This window comes from Perissodus microlepis, chromosome 1 (assembly GCF_051167445.1).
Source record: "Perissodus microlepis isolate ML-2025 ecotype Zambia chromosome 1, ASM5116744v1, whole genome shotgun sequence".
NCBI lineage: Eukaryota > Metazoa > Chordata > Actinopteri > Cichliformes > Cichlidae > Perissodus > Perissodus microlepis.
Window position 1 is genome coordinate 24,128,221 of NC_140461.1, and position 18,567 is coordinate 24,146,787.

Here is an 18,567-nt window from a genome sequence, read left to right on the forward strand (position 1 = left end):
GCTGTATGTGCAAGTGATGCTCAGTGAACACGTGAATTCTTCCAAATATTTTTATTCAGTGTCATTTTTCTGATTGTGACTTATTCCATGTGACCACAAAATAGTGACAGTAGCTCGGGGTCTTTCCCACGTCATCAAGGAAGAATAGGTATAAAATAATACTAAGAGCATACAACCTTATCTTGTAACATTTGATAAAATATTGGCATTTACTAGATTTTATGACTATAAATATAAACACAACCGTAAGAAGCTTTTCTGAAGTCTTTCTTGACACCAGCGGAGTGAGAGCAACGGATATGAGACGTTTGTTTGGTGCCATGAAGTGGACGGTAAAGTCCTGTGGTGAACGTTAAGGCCTTTTTAAAATTATTTTAAAAGTGAAACTGTCATTGGCAGCGTGTAATTGTTGATAGCAGAGCCCTGAACGCAACATCTGTCTGAAAAACAATCCAAAACTCCAGAAAAAGGAGAAAAGAAAAGATTTAAAAAAGAAAAATGTATTCCAGCAGAGAAACCTGAGACTGCTGCTGAGAAGCTAAAAACAGAAGCACGATTTGTGACCACCGATTCACCCCCAGAAGAGATTTTTCTGCTCCCCTTGAGGACAAGAGGCTCGAAAGCAGCTGCTTTTACATTCGTAGGCATGGACCTTCCACTTGAGAGAGGTCTTAAAACAACATCAGGGAAAGATGAGACCATAAACAGTCACAAAATCCACACCGGAGGGCGGGGGTTCATCTTCACATGTGGGGCGTGACTCCACCACCACCTCCTCTCCGATATGGTTTATGCCTTCATACATGCAGCGATGATTAAACAGCTTAACGTGGAAAATCGTTCTTTGGTTAAAGTGATGAAACAGAAATCATACTTTAAGTTTTATGGATTTAAAGAAAAAAGGGGGGGAAAAGATCTGTCCATGTTAGATACGCCCTTAAATACAACCCTTTGAATTTTTGCTGAACAGCTTTCAGAAGCATGTTGTGAGGTTTGTCTATTTTTAGAAGAATTTCTTCCATCTACACCATTTTCCTATGCTTGCACACGGCAGCGTCGACCATTTACACATCACATCGTCACTACATGAAGAAAAAGCATGCACAAAGCCTCAGAGCCGCGCCCATTCCAAGGTAAGGAGGAGAGGAAAATAAAATGTACATTAGCTGCAAACCTCACTCACTTCTCACACATGCACTGAAGCCCTAAACTTTTCAGTAGAGGAGCATTGTGTATCATAAACTCTGAGGTCTACTCAGGCACCAACCTCGCCTGGATTATTTTGAGCAGAGAAACATGTGGCACATGGCAAATGTCCAGACCTATTAAGTGCAAAGAAAAAAAACAAAACATCACAACTTGCAGAAGCTGTAATTTAAGGTCTGTGTAAATTAGATAAATTGGACAAAAGCACTGTGTTAGTCCTAAAAAGCAAAAAACAAAACTTATGCTCAGCTCCCCTCTAAATGGCTTTCGTTACAGTCTCGCTGGGAGAAATGTCGATGTACACAAAAACACCCTCACAAATAATATTCACTCACAGACACGCACACATGAAAACAACATCAGAGGATACCGTCGGCGATTAAAAATCATTCAAATAGAAACAAACTGAAAATCCGCTTCCACAAAACTATGCTTCCTTACATCCTAGAAGACATGCATATACTCAAAACACATCGATTAGAATAATATTTTTGTGTTATATACCTATTGCATCTTAATATACTGTAAGTTATGAGTGTATGTACATAATTTTATGACACTGTGTACATGTGCAACGCCGTGACTGCTGCACAGAAACTCGTCTTAACACTGTGTGAAAGTTTCACGATGAAACCAGATCCGAACATCCTACCGCTGCCCGCGACTGCATCGTGACGTTAGTGAGGTCTGTTTTAGGTGGTTGTCGAAGGCGGCGGTGACGGCCCGCACGCAGCGTGCACGCGGCTTGTCGCGCTGCTGATACGAGCTTCGACGCATCCGTCGACACCACTGAAGGTTGATGGGTGAAAGCGGATGAGCGCCTCCTGTGGTCAAATCCTCCCCCTATGACCTGCGTTTCATCAGAAAAGGTTAAGGTACATGAAGAAAGGCACCTCAAAACTGTTGTGTGTTCTGAGACAGACAAGAATAAATGGTAGCTTTAACCCAGGCGGGCTGGACAATCAAAAAGAAAAGAAACAAGGGAGATTGAGCTCTGTCCGTGACTCCCTTTTAACTCAAGGATCAGGCCCCGTGTGTCTGCACGTGTGCAGCAGCGAGTCTTCTCTCTGAAGTATAACAGCAAGCTTTGAGTACTCGGTTTGTTTTCTTCGCTAATAAACCGGGTCGTGGCCCTTTTGTTTTTGTTTTGTTTTTTACAGTATTTACACCAGACAATGAGGTTTTTCATGTGAAATGAAGTCCAGACTGCTGAGAATGGGGTGGATGTGAACGCCTCCAAAAATCTGTGGATGACAGCAAAATAAAGGACGACGACTGAGCTGCAGGATCAAGCCCACCCTGGAGAGAGTTCAGAGCTCTTAAAAACACATTTATTGGTTGTTTTTCTTAGTGAACAGCCGAGGCTGCTCGACAACATGTTTAAAGGTAACTTCAGGATGAGCGCGATCCCTCCACTTACGCTCGCCGTCATCATTTATTTTGGTGTTCATCAACAATTACATTTTAAAAAAGAAATCTGAGGAGGCAGCTGGTTGGTTGGATGCATAGACCATGTGACCCTGAGGGACATGATATCGTAGTTGTCATGTGATGGGACCGTGGGTGGCTGTGCTGCCCGAGCGTGCATGCAGGTGTGTGCGCGCCGTTGCCTAGAACAGCGTGTAGTCAGCGGGGTACATGACGGGGAGCCAGTTCTCGCTGAAAGCAGCGCAGTGTGTCCATCCGAGGTGACGCATGAGCTGAGGAACGAGAAACAGAAAAAAAAAAGAATAATTAAAAATCACTGCAGTGAAAAAGGCGTCATCATGTGCTGGCCGTCACTGCTGCCGTACCTGGATGGAGTTCTTCATGTTTTCCTTGCTGGGCTTCTCCTCCACCATCTTTGAGGCGTATTTTAAAGCCCGCCCGTACATCTTGTTCACCAGAGCGTGTTTATATGAAAACATCAACACCTGAGCAGCCAGGGCAAAGAAACAGAGAAAGAAAACTTTAGCCATGACCCCAAATCTTAAAAAAAACAACAACAAAAAAACCAAACACCAATTTGACTTCTCTTACCTTGGACTCAGTTAGCTCCGCCCACTTCTGCACCTCCCAGAATGTATCCATCAGGGCTTTGGAAATGTTCTGCAGGATGTCATCAGAGCTGCTGGCCGCCTCCTCCGCAGGCTCTTCAGCCACCGTCTGCCCCGTGGCGACAGCCCCGGCGCCATCCTGCGACGCGGGGGGCAGGAGGAGCTGGTCGGCCAGAGCGCAGCCCTTCCTGCACAGAGCGTCGAGCAGGGACGACTTCTGCTTCTCCATGTCGCTGAAACACAAATATTACCAGAGGTCAAGAGCAGCACGGCTACGTTAAGCCTAATTGTGCTTTTGTTTTATTGTTCTTCATTTTGTCATTTTTCCATTATGTGTTTTGTCCTATTGTAAAGTGTCCTTGGGTGTCTTGAAAGGCGCTTTATAAATACAATTTATTATTATTATTGTTCTTTATTTAAAAAAAAAAACAAAACAAATAAAGGAGCCTAAATTCTAAAATGTACTTCATGTACAACTAAATAAAAGGTTTGTGCCTTTTATTTGCTCCACCTCTCTTTAAGTATTTCTCGCCCCACCAGAATACACGTAAGTCACAGGTGATGATTTAAACTTTTTCTTTCTTGCAATCTCCCTCTATAAGATGCCAGGGTCACATAAGGTACTCTTAACGAATCTTATTTATATATTAATAAAGATGTGGTTTGATGACCATCAGAGTAGTTTCCAGGTTTTTCCAAAGGTAGCTGCAAAGGTAGAGACAACTGTCACTAAGCTCCGATCCAACTCCAGGCATTGTTCTATAAACAGAATGCCTGGAGTTTGCAGAAAAATATAAGCCAGGTCACAAAACAACATCAAGGTTTTTTTCTAGTAGGTTTTCAATGGGTTGAAGAGTTGAGCTCTTGTTTGAGCTGCCAAAAACAAACTAAACTAATAAAATTTGTTATGTGTGGGACACCTTCTCAGGGGTTCATGCTTAATCTAAACAGAAATATTTAATAAAACTAGTTTGTGGTGTTAACGCTGCTCCTTGGTGCGACATACCTCTTGATAGAAGCGGCGTCCGGCCGTGGGTCCGTCTTCATGGTGAGGTAAACAGCCAAGGCTGTCTGGTCGATGCGGGAGATGACGAGGTCTGCTGCTGACACCACCTCCTTGAGGCGTTTCACACGCTCCTTAAACGCAAACAACAAAAGAAAAAATGACTGCGAGTCAACACGGTCGCACAGTTTAAACTCCGTCCCACGACTCCTGGCACATTCCCCGTTCCTCTTTCACCTTTTCCGAGTCCAGCTGGTGGAGCCTTTGCACATGCAGTGCCAGGTAGTCGGCGTAGTTTTCCATCAGTTCGTCATAAACAGCGCTGGAATCTAACCTGAACGGTAAAAGGTGACACACGGATGAGCGAGAAATGAAGCCAAGTTGAAGCGTTGGCGGACATAAGAGATGAGAAAGTGCACACACTTGGTCATCCACTGAATCTTCAGATCCCTCATAGCTTCTGCAAACTCGTCCTTAACGTCCTTCTCCTTCTCTCCTTCCTTGTCCTTCTCCTTCCCTCCATTCTTTGTTTTGTTGGGAGCAGGAATTAAGTGGTAGAAGACGGGAACGACATCCTGCATAAATGTACACACACACACGCACAAAACAAACAAACAAGCCAGCTCAGTCGAAATAAAGGCATTCAACCTTCAGCATAATCCATCATCATGATCCCAAATTCTCACCCTCTGCTTACTTAAAGCACCAAAATCCTCCCGTTTCACTGATTTTTAAATTAAGGAAGAAATACCCAGTTATAAAAGTTTCAATTATAACTAAAAAGATAATTGTATTGACCACCAGAAAACTAACTACTCTGTCGAAATAACAATGCATCAAAGAACAGAAATACTGACATGCTTTGAAATGATAAAGCAGAAATAACAAATCCTAGCTTAAGGTAAAGAGTAAGCCATTTCCAGATGGTAGGAGAGCAGTGGACGCTCTGTTGTACAGTGTTTCTAGCTCATCCAGTACCTTTTTAAACTTCCCTTGTCGTTTTGCTGAGGCCTGCCCCTGGTGGTCAGAATAACACACAGTAAGGAAGAGACAACACAAGCACACCAGAAAAAAGGATTCTCTCTTTATTTCATCTTTCATCCTCACTGGCAGACTCGGAGAGTCCGCACACCTACCTGTTGCTCACTAAACGTGTGGTCTTAGATTGAAATCTAAACACATCTGATCTATTCATTTTCTTTATTCCTGCAGCAGGGGAAACTGAATGCAATCAGTGCATTATCAGAACTATATAAGTTCTGATAATTATATAAGTATAAGTGGAAAACACTGATCTGTAAATGGCTGCTAGAGTTCAAACTGAAGTCTTTTGCGCTGCAGCCACCAAGTAAAGCCACGAACACACAAAAGCTTAAAAAAAAAAGAACAAAAAGGAAAGAAATAAATAAATTAAGAGTTGATTCACGAAGCGTCTTTAGAGAAGTTAAAGTGAGTGCTTGCAAACTAAGAAAAACCAAGAGAACAGGCTCTGCAAACAAAAAGCAATTGTAGAGCAAATTTTGGGGGGATTATTGCAAACAGCCCCCAGGCCCAGTGGTAAGTAGCAAATCCCCCTCGCATTAATTTAGTTGGGAAAAAATCTTTTTTTGTCTTTTCCAACTAAAATTCTTCCAAATTTTCCAAACAATCGGACTCAGCTGTATTCAATGTGTGAGAGAGCTGCATTTACCACATTAGATTGATTCTGGATTGAAACAGAAGTATAAACGAAGCCAAATGAATGAGAAAAAAATATATATGAGGCTTCAACTTAAACAGGTTTGTGCGTGGAGGGGACCGATCGAGCACCGGTGTTTTCTGATCCTCAGGACTGCGAGTCCTGCCGGCTTCACATTAAATGCATCTAAGTGAATGCTTGGCAGGAAATGTGAAATCCAGCACGACTTTGGGTCCTGATGAGCAGGACCACATATTTCTTTGAAGTATCGAAGTTTACAAAGAACAAAGCTACTCACAGCTTTCTTGCCATACTCGCTCTTGGGCACAACGAGAGAGCCTGAAAGGTAGCATCCTGGACTCGTTCCCTTCGGGATCCTGTAAACAAAGTAAAGGAAGAAAGAGAATAAATTCAGAATTATAAATATAGACTCACATATTTTCAAGGTGAAGTATTTCCACACTGGTTTGTGGTCCTGTTTTGAAGTCTAGAGATGATGATCATCATCATCATGGTTAAAAACCTGGTCTGGTCTGACTGTGACACCACATGCTCACTGACGAGTCGTTAGCCAACGAGCTTGCAGCTTGATACCACAGAGAGTATCTGTGGTAATTGAAGTGGATGAAATGAAATGTTGCGTGTAAAGAGCAACCAAATCTATTTAGAGACCAAAAATGGTGCTGCGGTGCAAGGCCATAGGAAATAAAGAGTTTTGGAGCATGGATATGCAGACTAAATATGTCTGGCCCCTTGGTGGGTTTGACTCACTTGTCATCTGGCAGGCCTGTGACGTAGAAAGGCTGTGTGGCACCCGGGGACAAGGTGACAGAATTCACCTTCTTCTTGGCCATGAGGGCAGCGCGATGTGTCTCGTAGACATCCAGGCTGAGGGTGGTGGAGAGACGGTGAGAAACCACGAAAGGTAGATCCTTAAGTCGCTCCAGCTCACTGGACTGCTCGTGGCGGACCTGCAGCCGGATAGTGTAGTCTCCCTTTTCCAGCTTTAAAGAATACTGTAAAAATAAAACAGATTTCTTTTTTTAAATCCACTTTCCCATCATCATAAAGCAGGTACAACCTGCAGGTATGAAGGATCAGTTCATGTGTACCTGGTGTGGATAGGCGTCACCGGAGCCCAGCAGTCTCTTGTTCTGGTCAAACAGCATCCAGAGCTGACTGTCAAACTCTGACTCGTACAGCAGCTCACACAGCATTGGGCAGCTGGGTGTAACTTCTCCACTCTTGGGCTAAAAACCAGCAGGAGAAGATTATACACACACGCCAAAAAGCTACATCTTCCTCGTCATATGCTGTGCAGGTGGTTTTACCTGGTGAAAGCTGTAGGTGAGCACGATCTCATAGAGTTGTCTGTTATCAGGCAGAACATCCCTCATCCCCAACGCTTTTATCTTTGAACTTAAGGGCCTACAAAACAGACAATGGGCTCAATAAAGGAGCTACAACTAAAGTTAGAACCAAATTGTCCACACCTACACTCACCTCAGAGGCTGAACCCACGACTTGAGGGTGATAGTTGGAGACACTTCCTCGTATCTCAGTGGTGAAGACACTTCGAAACTCGTCACTCCCTCCGAGGCATGCTGCGCAGACACAACCCAGAGTCAGAAAAGAGACAGAAGAGAACCGATACGGTCTGAGCAGCGTCTTAATTCCTGCTGTTGCTGTTCTCTTTGTTCTTACTATGTGCAGGGGTGACGGAGACGTGTTGAGCCCGTGGAAGGCGATGGTGTAGTCCACCGTGACGTCACCCAGGCTCGCCCACCAGCGTGCAATGCAGAACTCTACCACTTTACCTGACTGGAGAAGAGATTATAAAGCACAGTGCTTATCCACACCGTTTTGTTTTTCCACAACATAATTTACATGTTGAATCCAAGCCAAGAGAATATAAATATACACACCAGAACAGGGAAAGCCTCAGTTAGTGAGCCTCTCTCCAATAGTGACGAGAACTTGTAGAACTCGTTTGCTCTGTAGGCTTTCTGTTTGACCAGGTGCACCGCATGGAGAACAAACTTTGACGAGACGTCTCCCGAATGAGACGTCAGTGTGACCTCTGCAAGAGAGAGACAAGAACAGAGGTTAAAAAAAACAGAAGAAGAGCAAGAAGAAGAAGAAGAAGAAGAAGAGCAAGAAGAAGAAGAAGAAGAAGAAGAGCAAGAAGAAGAAGAAGAAGAAGAAGAAGAGCAAGAAGAAGAAGAAGAAGAAGAAGAAGAAGAGCAAGAAGAAGAAGAAGAAGAAGAAGAAGAGCAAGAAGAAGAAGAAGAAGAAGAAGAAGAGCAAGAAGAAGAAGAAGAAGAAGAGCAAGAAGAAGAAGAAGAAGAAGAGCAAGAAGAAGAAGAAGAAGAAGAGCAAGAAGAAGAAGAAGAAGAAGAAGAAGAAGAAGAAGAAGAAGAAGAGCAAGAAGAAGAGCAAGAAGAAGAGCAAGAAGAAGAGCAAGAAGAAGAGCAAGAAGAAGAAGAAGAGCAAGAAGAAGAAGAAGAAGAGCAAGAAGAAGAAGAAGAAGAGCAAGAAGAAGAAGAAGAAGAAGAGCAAGAAGAAGAAGAAGAAGAAGAAGAAGAAGAGCAAGAAGAAGAAGAAGAAGAGCAAGAAGAAGAAGAAGAAGAGCAAGAAGAAGAAGAAGAAGAGCAAGAAGAAGAAGAAGAAGAGCAAGAAGAAGAAGAAGAAGAGCAAGAAGAAGAAGAAGGAGAAGAGCAAGAAGAGCAAGAAGGAGAAGAGCAAGAAGAGCAAGAAGAAGAAGAGCAAGAAGAGCAAGAAGAAGAAGAAGAAGAATCAGAAGAATCAGAAGAATCAGAATCAGAATCTTCAATTATTCTGAGGCGTGCGCAATCAAGATATCCACTATATGGTCAAACATGTTGGGCTACACACCTCCTAATCGTTGCGGTGCTTTCACTCCCACAGATATATAAAACAATATCAAACAGCCAGCCGTGCAGTCTGCCTCTATAAACATTTGTGAAAGAATGAGTCATTCTAAAGAGCTCACCGAATTCGACTGTGGTGCTGTAATAGGATGGGCCCGCGGCACCAAGTCAGAAATTTCTTCCTTCCTAGATTTTACAGAATCAGCTAAGAGTGGTACTGCTGCAAAGTAAACGCATTTAGGAAACGCACCAACTCAGCCATGAAGTGGCAGACCGCTTAAGGTTATAAAGAGCAGTCATCAACAGCTGAGGCTCACAGTGCATAAAAGTCACCAATGCTCTGCTGACTCAGTAACTGAAGCATTACGAGTTCTTTTCACTGGATCTAAGCTATAATTAACAGTTGACTGTGCAATATGTAATAGTGAGGAAATTTCCCGCCTGGCTTGTTGCACAGGTGACATTCTATCACATACCTTGCTGGAATTCACTGAGCTCCTGAGAGCGACTCATTCTATCATAACTGTTTGTAAAAGTAGTCTGCATGGAACGCCTGAATTCAATGATATGAATAGTTGAGTGAATGGTGTACACTATATTTCCAAACCTTATCTCATTTTTTTAACCTTCACCATCTTTAATATTAGCTTCCATCACTGTGACCGTTTAGATATGATAGAAACGTTCATGAATTTTGATGAAGGTTATATTGATTCGGAGATTATGTAGTCTTTGGTCCTGTTCCATGCATTTCCATTTGAAAATAGATGTAACGGGTGAGAACTGGATCTGACTATGACTCCTCATCAGCTAACAACTTGGGAATATGAACTAAAACTTGCAACCAAGCCCAGGAAAGTGTTCCCCGTGGACTACTTCCATGTTGGCTTCACTTTTCACACTCAGAAGTGCTGTGCATATTTTTTATTTTAACATTTCCTCTGCAGAGAGAATGGTACTGGGGCACAAAAAAAAAAAAGCTGGTACCTGCAAGGCACCACTAAATTGCTGTGCACAAATTTGGACCAACTATAGGAGTGATCCCGCAAGACCGAACCATGATGCTTCCCCATGGAAATTAGTCCAACTTCTGCTACTTAGGGTTTGGCTAATGTGGGCCAGTTCTCTAAAGGGAGGCAGATCAGGCCCAGCGTCAGCACAGTGTCAGTGGAAAACAGAGAGACACCGACCTGCCCAGGAGGCTCCCTGAGGAACAGTAATGAAGTGGCGTCTGATCTGGCCCGGTCTAAAGTGGACGTCTGTGAAACACACCTCATGACTACGACTGTCTATTACTCTGTAGGAAGAAAGAAGATCCATCAGACAGAGAAACACACAAACCTCTTATGCGGAGGGTGGGCAAGCATGTACTGACTTACTTGGCAGGGATAACAACTGTGATTGGAACTCTGAATAGTGGCCCACAGGTAGAAGCTGCTGTATCATACCCACACACCTGAAAGACAAATTCAAAGTGAACGTAAGTGCACACAGACACATGAGCTCGATTTTTTGACTCATTCTCTCCTTCACGTGGTGCCCACCTCTGTGTAGTGGACTCCCTCTCTCAGTCCAACGGGGTCGATGCGGACGTTAATGTGACGACACTGGTTCATGAGCTCGAGGTGGGAGGGGCACTGGACCCACGGGGCAGCGCACGTGAGCGCCAAGTGAAGCTGCAGGTTGATTCGCTCAGAGTTTCCTGTGATGGAAGAAGAAGATAGCTACATTTTTTTTAAAGAACCAAAAAATAAATAAAAACATGATGTATGAAAGTACCTGTGTTCTCTGGAAAGATGGGCTCAATTCCAACTCCGTGATCAGTGGGTCCAAGAACGTGGGCTGGGTCCCTGAGGTAGATGCCTCTCTGTGTTCCCACACTTACCGAGAAGCCTAGGTGGCTTGTGGGTAAAGAGGCGTGCTGAGTGAGGTAGTCTAACGCCTTTTCCACCTGAGAGGAAGACAAAACGATACAATTGTTTAACATCCATCAGGGAAAGAAATGGCAGAATATCAGGTTGAAAGTCTTACAATCACAGTACCTGGATTATTCCGTGGCCCTGTGCAAACACCTCGATGTCATCAACCTTCAGAGCAGTGTTTTCCAGCGCTCTTCTCACAGCAGGAGCTGAGGGATGGATCCCGTTCTGTTTCAATCCTTTTTCACAAAACAGCAAACACCAGCATCAGCTTTGAATTCACACACATTTCTCTACACATCTCACTAGACCCACCTGAGAGGACTAGTGCGATGCCGCCACAAGCGTTAGGCGATGACATGGATGTGCCGTTCATCAGCTGGGTACCACGAAGGGTCCAGTTGGGCACGGATGCAATGGCACCGCCAGGGGCGCTGATGCTGACCCCCAGGGCCCCGTCGATGCTGGGACCCCTCGATGACCAGGTGTACTGGTTCGGAGGCAGCTTCTCCCTCAGGGAGTATTCTGCCACCATCATGTCTGGCGTCACGTATGCGCCAACTCCTGCAGAATGAACAAAGCAAAAATGAAACCAAGCATGGCTGAACAGATGTTTTGATCCAGAGGTTATCAATCTGTGGTCCAGGACCCACTGCAGGCTTAACAGTTTGAGAAGCACTGGTTTCATCCGAGCGTGTACCTATAACACTGCTGGTGGTTCCTCCTGGGCAGCCGACTGTAGTGAGGCAGGGGCCGTTATTTCCCGCGCTTGACACAAAGATCACGTTGTGTTTCTGCACAGCTTCAGTGATCACCTCACAAATCCTCCTGAAGGACAAAAAGACAGCGACGAATGAGTAACAGTAAGCAACGAGGAGCGACAGAGGCAGCGCCTGCTCTCCATGTACTTACCCTGAATTGGGCCAGTGTGTGGCCTCCCCATAACTGTAGTTAACCAGGTCACACTTGTAGTTGATTACTTCAATCATCTTTAAATGAGAGACACATAAAGAATAAAATGGTGCAAACGTATACAGATATTCTCTTTAAATCTATATTTTCAGGACTTTGAGAAATATACCGCGCGGATGAGCCCTGTGCCTGTTTCCATGGTGCTGAGGCGGGTGTCTCCAATCTTCAGAGCCAGGATTTGGGCACCCGGGGCCACACCATTACGTTCGGGCTCCTCTGGGAAGTAGCCTGCTGCGATGCTTGCCACATGTGTCCCGTGAGCCCCTTTAGGAGCGCACAAGCAGCATTAGATCATGTGTGAATACCCGACTATTAGGCATATTAGGAATCTAATGCGCTGGGATGGCTCACCTCCGCTGGTGACTATGCAGAGCGTGTTGCCATCATCATAAATATTAACAGAATAGTTAAGCATCTCGACAGTTCCTAACGTGGCGTACTCATGTGACTCTCTGTATGAGCTCAGCACAGTGCACTGGGACAGCTCTCCGCACTCTGAAGTGTCAACTACAGCCCTAAAGGGAACAAATCACAAATAGATTACTGGTAAACAAGGGAAGGTTGTGAAAAGAAAGGGTAAAAAAAACCAAAAAAAACAACAACCACAACAACAAAAAACTGTAAGGATACAGAAGGGGAAAGAAAAATTAAAGGTGGCCGTACTTCCATGTGACGCCATCGTGCCAAAGCACACAGTCATATACAGGCCCAGGATCACTGTACTTCTTTTCTAGTGATGCCAGGAGCTCTGACTGACACTGCAACTCTTCTTTCTGCAACTTCTCAATCTGTGGAGAGACCGAAAGATGAGAGATACAGTCGAGGCATCCCATGCTAGTAAAGGGTGCCTAACTACACTCGGAAAAGGCAAGAAATGAAGCCCAATACATTAGATCCTTTCACATTCCCTCCTTATTCCTCTTGGTGATAGCAGCTATTCTTGCTGCTCCATTTTCTTTGTCACTTCTGATTTTGATCTTTCAAAATTGTTTATCACCATTCTTGTTCAATAATCAGCCCACAATCCCACTTCTTTAAATGTATTATTTGTGCCATTCTCACTTTCAAGTTCTCTCCTCCAGGTCGCTCTATGAATTTATAAATGTACATATTTTCTAACATAAACGTTGCCTTTTTCTCTCTCAAATGACCTCAAGGGAGCAGGTCTGACCTGTGAGGGGTTTGGATGACCGAGGTCAAACTCTTCCGTCTTGCGGCAAACCTCAGCGAGTGCTGCTCTGTGTGGCGGGTCCCACATCTTCTCCTTTCGCTCTTTCTAGTAGTCAAAAACAAACAAACAATAACTCTCCAACACAACACACAGTCTGACATACAACTCAGGAAATAATCTGAGCTGAAGAGCTGTCAACAGGGACACTCCAATTATGTTTTTCCCTCATTCATTCATCAGGTGGGTGTATTATATGAAAAAAAGCTATAAACTCTTTACAAACTTTCCAAGTATGGATAATCAATTCGGAATAAAGGTCAGAAATCCTATCAGTTCACTGATTTCAGATGGATTTTCTATGAGAGGGAAGAGGACAATTCAGAAAATTTTTTGTGTTATCGCCAAAGCTGACTGAAGTGTTGAAGCATCAGGAAAAAAAGGCCTGCCTGTGACTCAGGTGGCCAGAAGCTCCAATGCCATGAGTCTTTTGAGCAGTTGCTATCATGTCCAAGATTAACTGTCCACGTGTCAGGAGTACTGGGCTTTGTGCTCATCAAAAAATAAATAAATAAATACAAACTCAACACTGTGTCAGACAAAATGAAGTAATAATGTCACCTCTTCCTACCTGTACTCTTTCTTTCAGAGCCTTGGGGAAGAACTCGTAGCCATTTTTAACTCCAATGCGATACTTCCCTGATGGATTGACCCAAGCAGGAGGGATCTGGACGATGTTAAAAAAATATGCAGTGTGAAACAGATGTAAGAGAGCGCCTATAAAGGAATGTTTTTAATGTTTGTGTACATTGAGGTGTTTATATACTGACCTTGAGCGTTCTGCCAGAGAGGCCGGTGATTGTCCCATCTTTAGGCTCCACCACAGTGGTCATGTTCACGTCACCGCTGCCTGTCGTATCAATGATGTCAACAATCTTTGGCTTCCCCTCAGTTGTGACCTAAGAGAACAAAAAAATTGTAAGAAATCAGCAATCCACTAGAATACAGACAGAAAAGGTGCAAATCATAACTGGTATCTTACACTGAATGGGGAGGGGGGTGTGGACAGCAAACTAAATGAATCGTCATCCATAAATCAGCTAAGTAACTCAGCCGGTAAAATGATACCTGAAAAAGCTCAACGTGCTTTTTAACATGAGGATTTGTTTACTACCAGAGAAGCAGTCAGTTTCAGTCTCAGCCCCTCAAGCATGACTGAAGCAAGAGAACAGAAAATAAGCTCAATGTATTATGAAAGCTACCCAGCTAGACTTACTCATGTGCACTGGCAGGTTTAGACTAACATGTAGTGTTTAACACCGTGTTGGTCGGCTTATTTTCTTACGTTGTGACTTGGCAGTTTGGATAAAGTTTCACAGTTTACGGATCACTTATCAAAACGCCAAATACGCTTAATTTACTCTGCCTTGCTACTATTAAGCTAGCTACAACATCCAGTCAGCATGTAAGTCTAATAGTGTAAACACTGGAATAAAGAGGGGTAAAAAAAAAAACAAAACACGAAAATAATTCAGCGGCTAGCTTCCAGGCTGTCATGCTAGCACACATTTTAACTTACTGGCTAACTGTACGCCAGATTAGCACGGAAATACACTCTGACAGCAGGGGTAAACACACACTACTAGCTGCTTTGCCTTGATATGGTTGTCATTGTGGCGTTAAAGTTAACTACTGGTGTATCCACATATGCTAAGTATCTAGCTAGATGGCTAGCCGCTGCCGTTGTATACCAATGAAGTGAATGAGTCGGCCCTTTAGCTTCGCTAGCTTCCGCCAACTAGGTCGTAGCTTAACACGAGGCAGCCGGTCAGATCTACCTGCATGCCAGGGGCCCCGGGATCCACGCCGGTGTCGAGGATGGCGATGAGCACCCCTCGGCCGTCATACTCGGGGAACCGGGTGAGGTAAGAGGCAGCGCCGGTTTCTTTTTTGGGGAGCAGCCCGTGGAAGGGGAATGGCTCTTCGGTAGAATGAGCAGCCATGATCGGAAGAGCGACAATGAAAACAAAGCAGCGAAATGGGGAAGAGAGCAACAGTACGCGTGTGGGACTGACGGGGAGGAGAGCTGGTTAAAGGGGCAGTGCTTCCAGTAACCCCAGGCCAACGAGCAGGCCTTTATCAGCCTGTTAACTTATCTGCTTTAGTCTGGACTGGGTTTTTACTGTCATGTGAACTGTCTGCTGGCTGGAAACCAAGATGTGTAATTGAGCAGTGTATGACTGCATGAAAGCCAAGAGGTTTCACATCCTTCATAACATCCCCCTGCACGCGCGCGCGCACACACACACACACACACACACACACAGGTGGCTGACTGATAAAACTCAGAGGTGTATCAGCATCTGCAGCGTGTGCAGAAAAGTTGATTTTTGGCTGTGATCATTTTTGTGTTTGTGAAACGTCATTTCCAGGTCACCCTGAGCAAAGGTCTCATCGGCCACCTGTAGAGGTGAGCAGGACTTGTACGCTGTCACATGCATCTTGTAAATCCTGGGTCATTAGTGAACAGTGGCACTGGGTGGTGCTGTATTACCGCTGAGTGTTTGCTGCAGTTAAATATTTGTGCTCTGTAGGAACTCTGAAGGCATTCACTGCACAGTTTATCCTCCCAAACGGGTTTATTAAATCAAGTCTTAATGCATCAACATCACCCTTAGGAGAGTAGCGGCTTGCACTAAACCACAATCAAAGCGATTTTAATAATGATTTACTGCTTTGTGAACTGAAGGCAACAAAACCATCTGAACAAGCCTATGGACAGCAATCTGTAATTTGTTGGCTACGGATGCAATGTATGCGCATATACATTTTTAGAATTTTAACCCTGCGTAGATTAGAGAAAATCCTGAATAAACAGCACCCAGTTGTTGTTTTTAAAGTCATTAAATTTGTGAAAGATGGATTAAGGGCTATTCATATTTTTGCACGTGTTCTTTATTAGTTTTTCTGTAATGTAACACCGTTACTAGCCAACAACAAAAGTGCTGCTCTCTATTTTCTCTCTGACACATGCAGTGCTGAGAATAAGGAAGAAATTAAAAGTTACAAAATGAAAGTTTTATTTGTCTCCCTCTCACATACCAAATGACATACATTCAGATTTGATTCATCCTGTATTCATAGAGCTTTTTTTTTATCTTCTCTCTAATACCAGGATTAACCTTCCACGTCAATTGCCATCTGTACAACTCAATATCACGTCTTTCTCTCTCAACTTATAGCACATCGATTCACATATCTAGACTGTAGGTTAACTCTGTGGTTGTGCTATTAAAAAAGGGGGGAGAACAAACCACAAAAGGGAGGGTTAGTCTTTGTTATTTTTAAGTGTGCCAACGCCCTCAGATGCTGTTCTGATGCCTGGTTTGCACGTAAAAAACTAACACTTAGGATCGTTTCACTAATCTGCCTTTAATCAGCATCTGTCTTCTCTTCCTCTTTCTGTCAATGGCTCATCGTTGTCACATATGAACACACAGAGATAACCACACTCCTGCAGTCATATTTTGTTGTCATGAACAGGATGCATATACTATATATATATATTCCCCCCCCCCCCTCCTTTTTTTTCTGTTAATAAAATCGTTGGTTTGTAAGATTCTCAGTTTTATACCTTTTGCAGAGACATACACTTACATGCACACACTTGCAGTTAAACACACTCTTGTGGTTTACCACAAGGGTGTAACCATTTAGCTGAACTGAAATAATGCACGTCATAAACATCTTTAAGGCCGTATTTTCCTATGTGATGCCGTGCATTGAGCTTCAAACTAACGGTGTTCTCCCTCTCCAGGTTTGGAGATGTGTCACAAACTTTGAATGAAATGTCTTGATAGCGGCGACCTGTGACTCTTGCACTGTAGTTTTACAGTGGGGGAAATAATTATTTGATACCCTGCTGAATTTGTAAGTTTGCTCACTTATAAAGAAATGAACAGTCTCTCATTTTTATGATAGTTTTGTTTTTTACAGAGAGAAACAGATAATCAGTTACGATAGCACGTTACCAGTGGTGTTCTTAGTGACACCACTGGTAACGTGCTTGGTGGGGTAATGCACCACCTTTCTCATGATCACCCTCATTCTGTGTGGCAAGATCTCACAAGGAGCTCCGGTTCGATAGCAGCTGATGGGCATTTTATATTTCTTCCATTTCCAACAACAGTTATCACCTTCTCAACAAGCTTTCTGATGGTCATGTAGCCCATTCCAGCCGTATGCAGCTCTACAATCGTGTCCCTGATGTCCTTTGACAGCTCTTTGGTCTTGCCCGCAGTGGTGGGGAGGGTAGAATGGAAGAAACTGATTCTGTGAGCAGATGTGCATCATACACACAATGATATGAGATCAGGAGCATGTGTAATTGATTGATTGACTAATTGTAATCTGTGTGCCACATGGGCACGCAGCCAATCTGCAGCAGGCAGAATTCTGTCTCTGCTGAAGGCATTCAATACATATTTCACTCAGCGACATGCAAATCAATTTATAGCTTTTATGTAATGTTTTTCTTTAGTCATATTTTATATCTCGTCAATAAAAATGAAGCTACCATAAAAAATAGAGACTGCTCATTTCGTTCTAAGTGAGCAAAGTGAGCAAACTCAGTTGTTACATCTTTGCATAAAACGGTATCAGTGTTCTCCAGTTATCTGCTGTGATAAATTACTGGGAGTCCAAATCGCTCGTTGTTGCTAGATGCTCAAATGCAGCTGACAGGACATGTGCAACTTAAGGGAGTTGTATTTTATTACCTCACATGCTAGCGGGCGAGTTTCCCTGCAATGTAGTTATCTTCAGAGGTTATTTATGCAACATGGGTAATACCATGGTTATTATCTATGAAAATAGCCACAGACTCTTAGAGGCGCTATTCAAATGCAGGCAAATGCTCTTGTAAACTGCGTCACTGGTATTCACCCTCAGACACAATGTGTACATTCAATGAGTTGGGGGGGGGGGCAGTCTCATTACTTGTGAGTCATTTTCCAGTAGTTTTTGATGCATTAAAACACACGCACACACAGTTGCAGATGATAAAGGCAGAGCTAATATTAAAGACATTATATAATGCTGGCTGGTTTGTGTCATAATAATGCATCATTGCGTATTTGCTAATTATGATGATGGTTTATTAAAGAAAAGAAAAATCTTCACTGTAATATTCTGGTAATAGTCCTGCATTCAAATTCTCACTTAAGCAGAAGTGCAGAGGTATCAGGAAAATGTACAGAAAATGTTGCAAGAAAAACTACCTCCCTCTTTTGAGTGCTGTACTAAAATGTACACTCAATGGGCATTTTATTAGGTACACTTTCCTAGTATCTTTTGCATTCAGAGCTGCCTTAATTCATCATGGCATAGATTCAGCAAGGTGCCGGAAACCTTTCTCAAAGATTTTTGAGATGCCAAATTCTCACCCTATTATTTATCTGAATGTCGATGTAGAAACAGAGACAAGGCAATGTTTTTTCAGTCTTCTTCTATTGTCCAATTTTGGTGACCCCATTTTAACTGTAGCCTCAGTTTGCTCTCCTTAGCTGATCAAAGTGGCACCTGGAATAGTCCGTAGTCCTGTTTTAATGTATTTTTTTCCCAGAATATTTTCTCTTTTTTCAGACCATTCTCTGTAAACCATAGAGATGGTTGTGTGGAAAATCCCAGTAAATC

The 18,567-nt window shown here is 43.4% G+C and overlaps 2 protein-coding genes across 3 annotated transcripts; both read right to left on the reverse strand.

Annotated features, from left to right (window-relative positions):
* Nucleotides 1–36: 36 nt before the first annotated feature.
* Nucleotides 37–14,980, reverse strand: tpp2 (tripeptidyl peptidase 2). Of its 2 annotated transcripts, XM_084936645.1 has the most exons (29): nt 14,712–14,980; nt 13,704–13,832; nt 13,505–13,600; nt 12,877–12,981; nt 12,369–12,493; nt 12,057–12,220; nt 11,815–11,969; nt 11,646–11,722; nt 11,434–11,561; nt 11,049–11,297; nt 10,857–10,972; nt 10,594–10,765; nt 10,359–10,516; nt 10,194–10,270; nt 10,005–10,111; nt 7,849–8,003; nt 7,628–7,744; nt 7,427–7,527; nt 7,255–7,351; nt 7,036–7,173; nt 6,695–6,939; nt 6,222–6,300; nt 5,224–5,262; nt 4,669–4,820; nt 4,483–4,579; nt 4,249–4,379; nt 3,226–3,475; nt 3,000–3,119; nt 37–2,906 (listed from the first exon to the last, which is right to left on the reverse strand). In XM_084936645.1, the coding sequence occupies exons 1-29, from the start codon at nt 14,874–14,876 to the stop codon at nt 2,817–2,819; spliced, it is 3,834 nt and encodes a 1,277-aa protein (XP_084792771.1). In that variant the 5' UTR covers nt 14,877–14,980; the 3' UTR covers nt 37–2,816. The 2 variants fall into 2 exon arrangements, with proteins under 2 accessions (XP_084792771.1, XP_084792780.1); XM_084936654.1 differs by lacking the exon at nt 5,224–5,262 and having other exon boundaries at nt 14,712–14,979.
* LOC146393878 (uncharacterized) lies at nt 8,134–9,327 on the reverse strand (the record flags this gene model as incomplete). Its single annotated transcript, XM_084924817.1, has 3 exons — nt 9,291–9,327; nt 8,937–9,000; nt 8,134–8,788 (listed from the first exon to the last, which is right to left on the reverse strand). Coding segments are annotated over exons 1-3 (756 nt in total), but the record flags the coding sequence as incomplete, so codon positions are not given.
* Nucleotides 14,981–18,567: the final 3,587 nt, after the last annotated feature.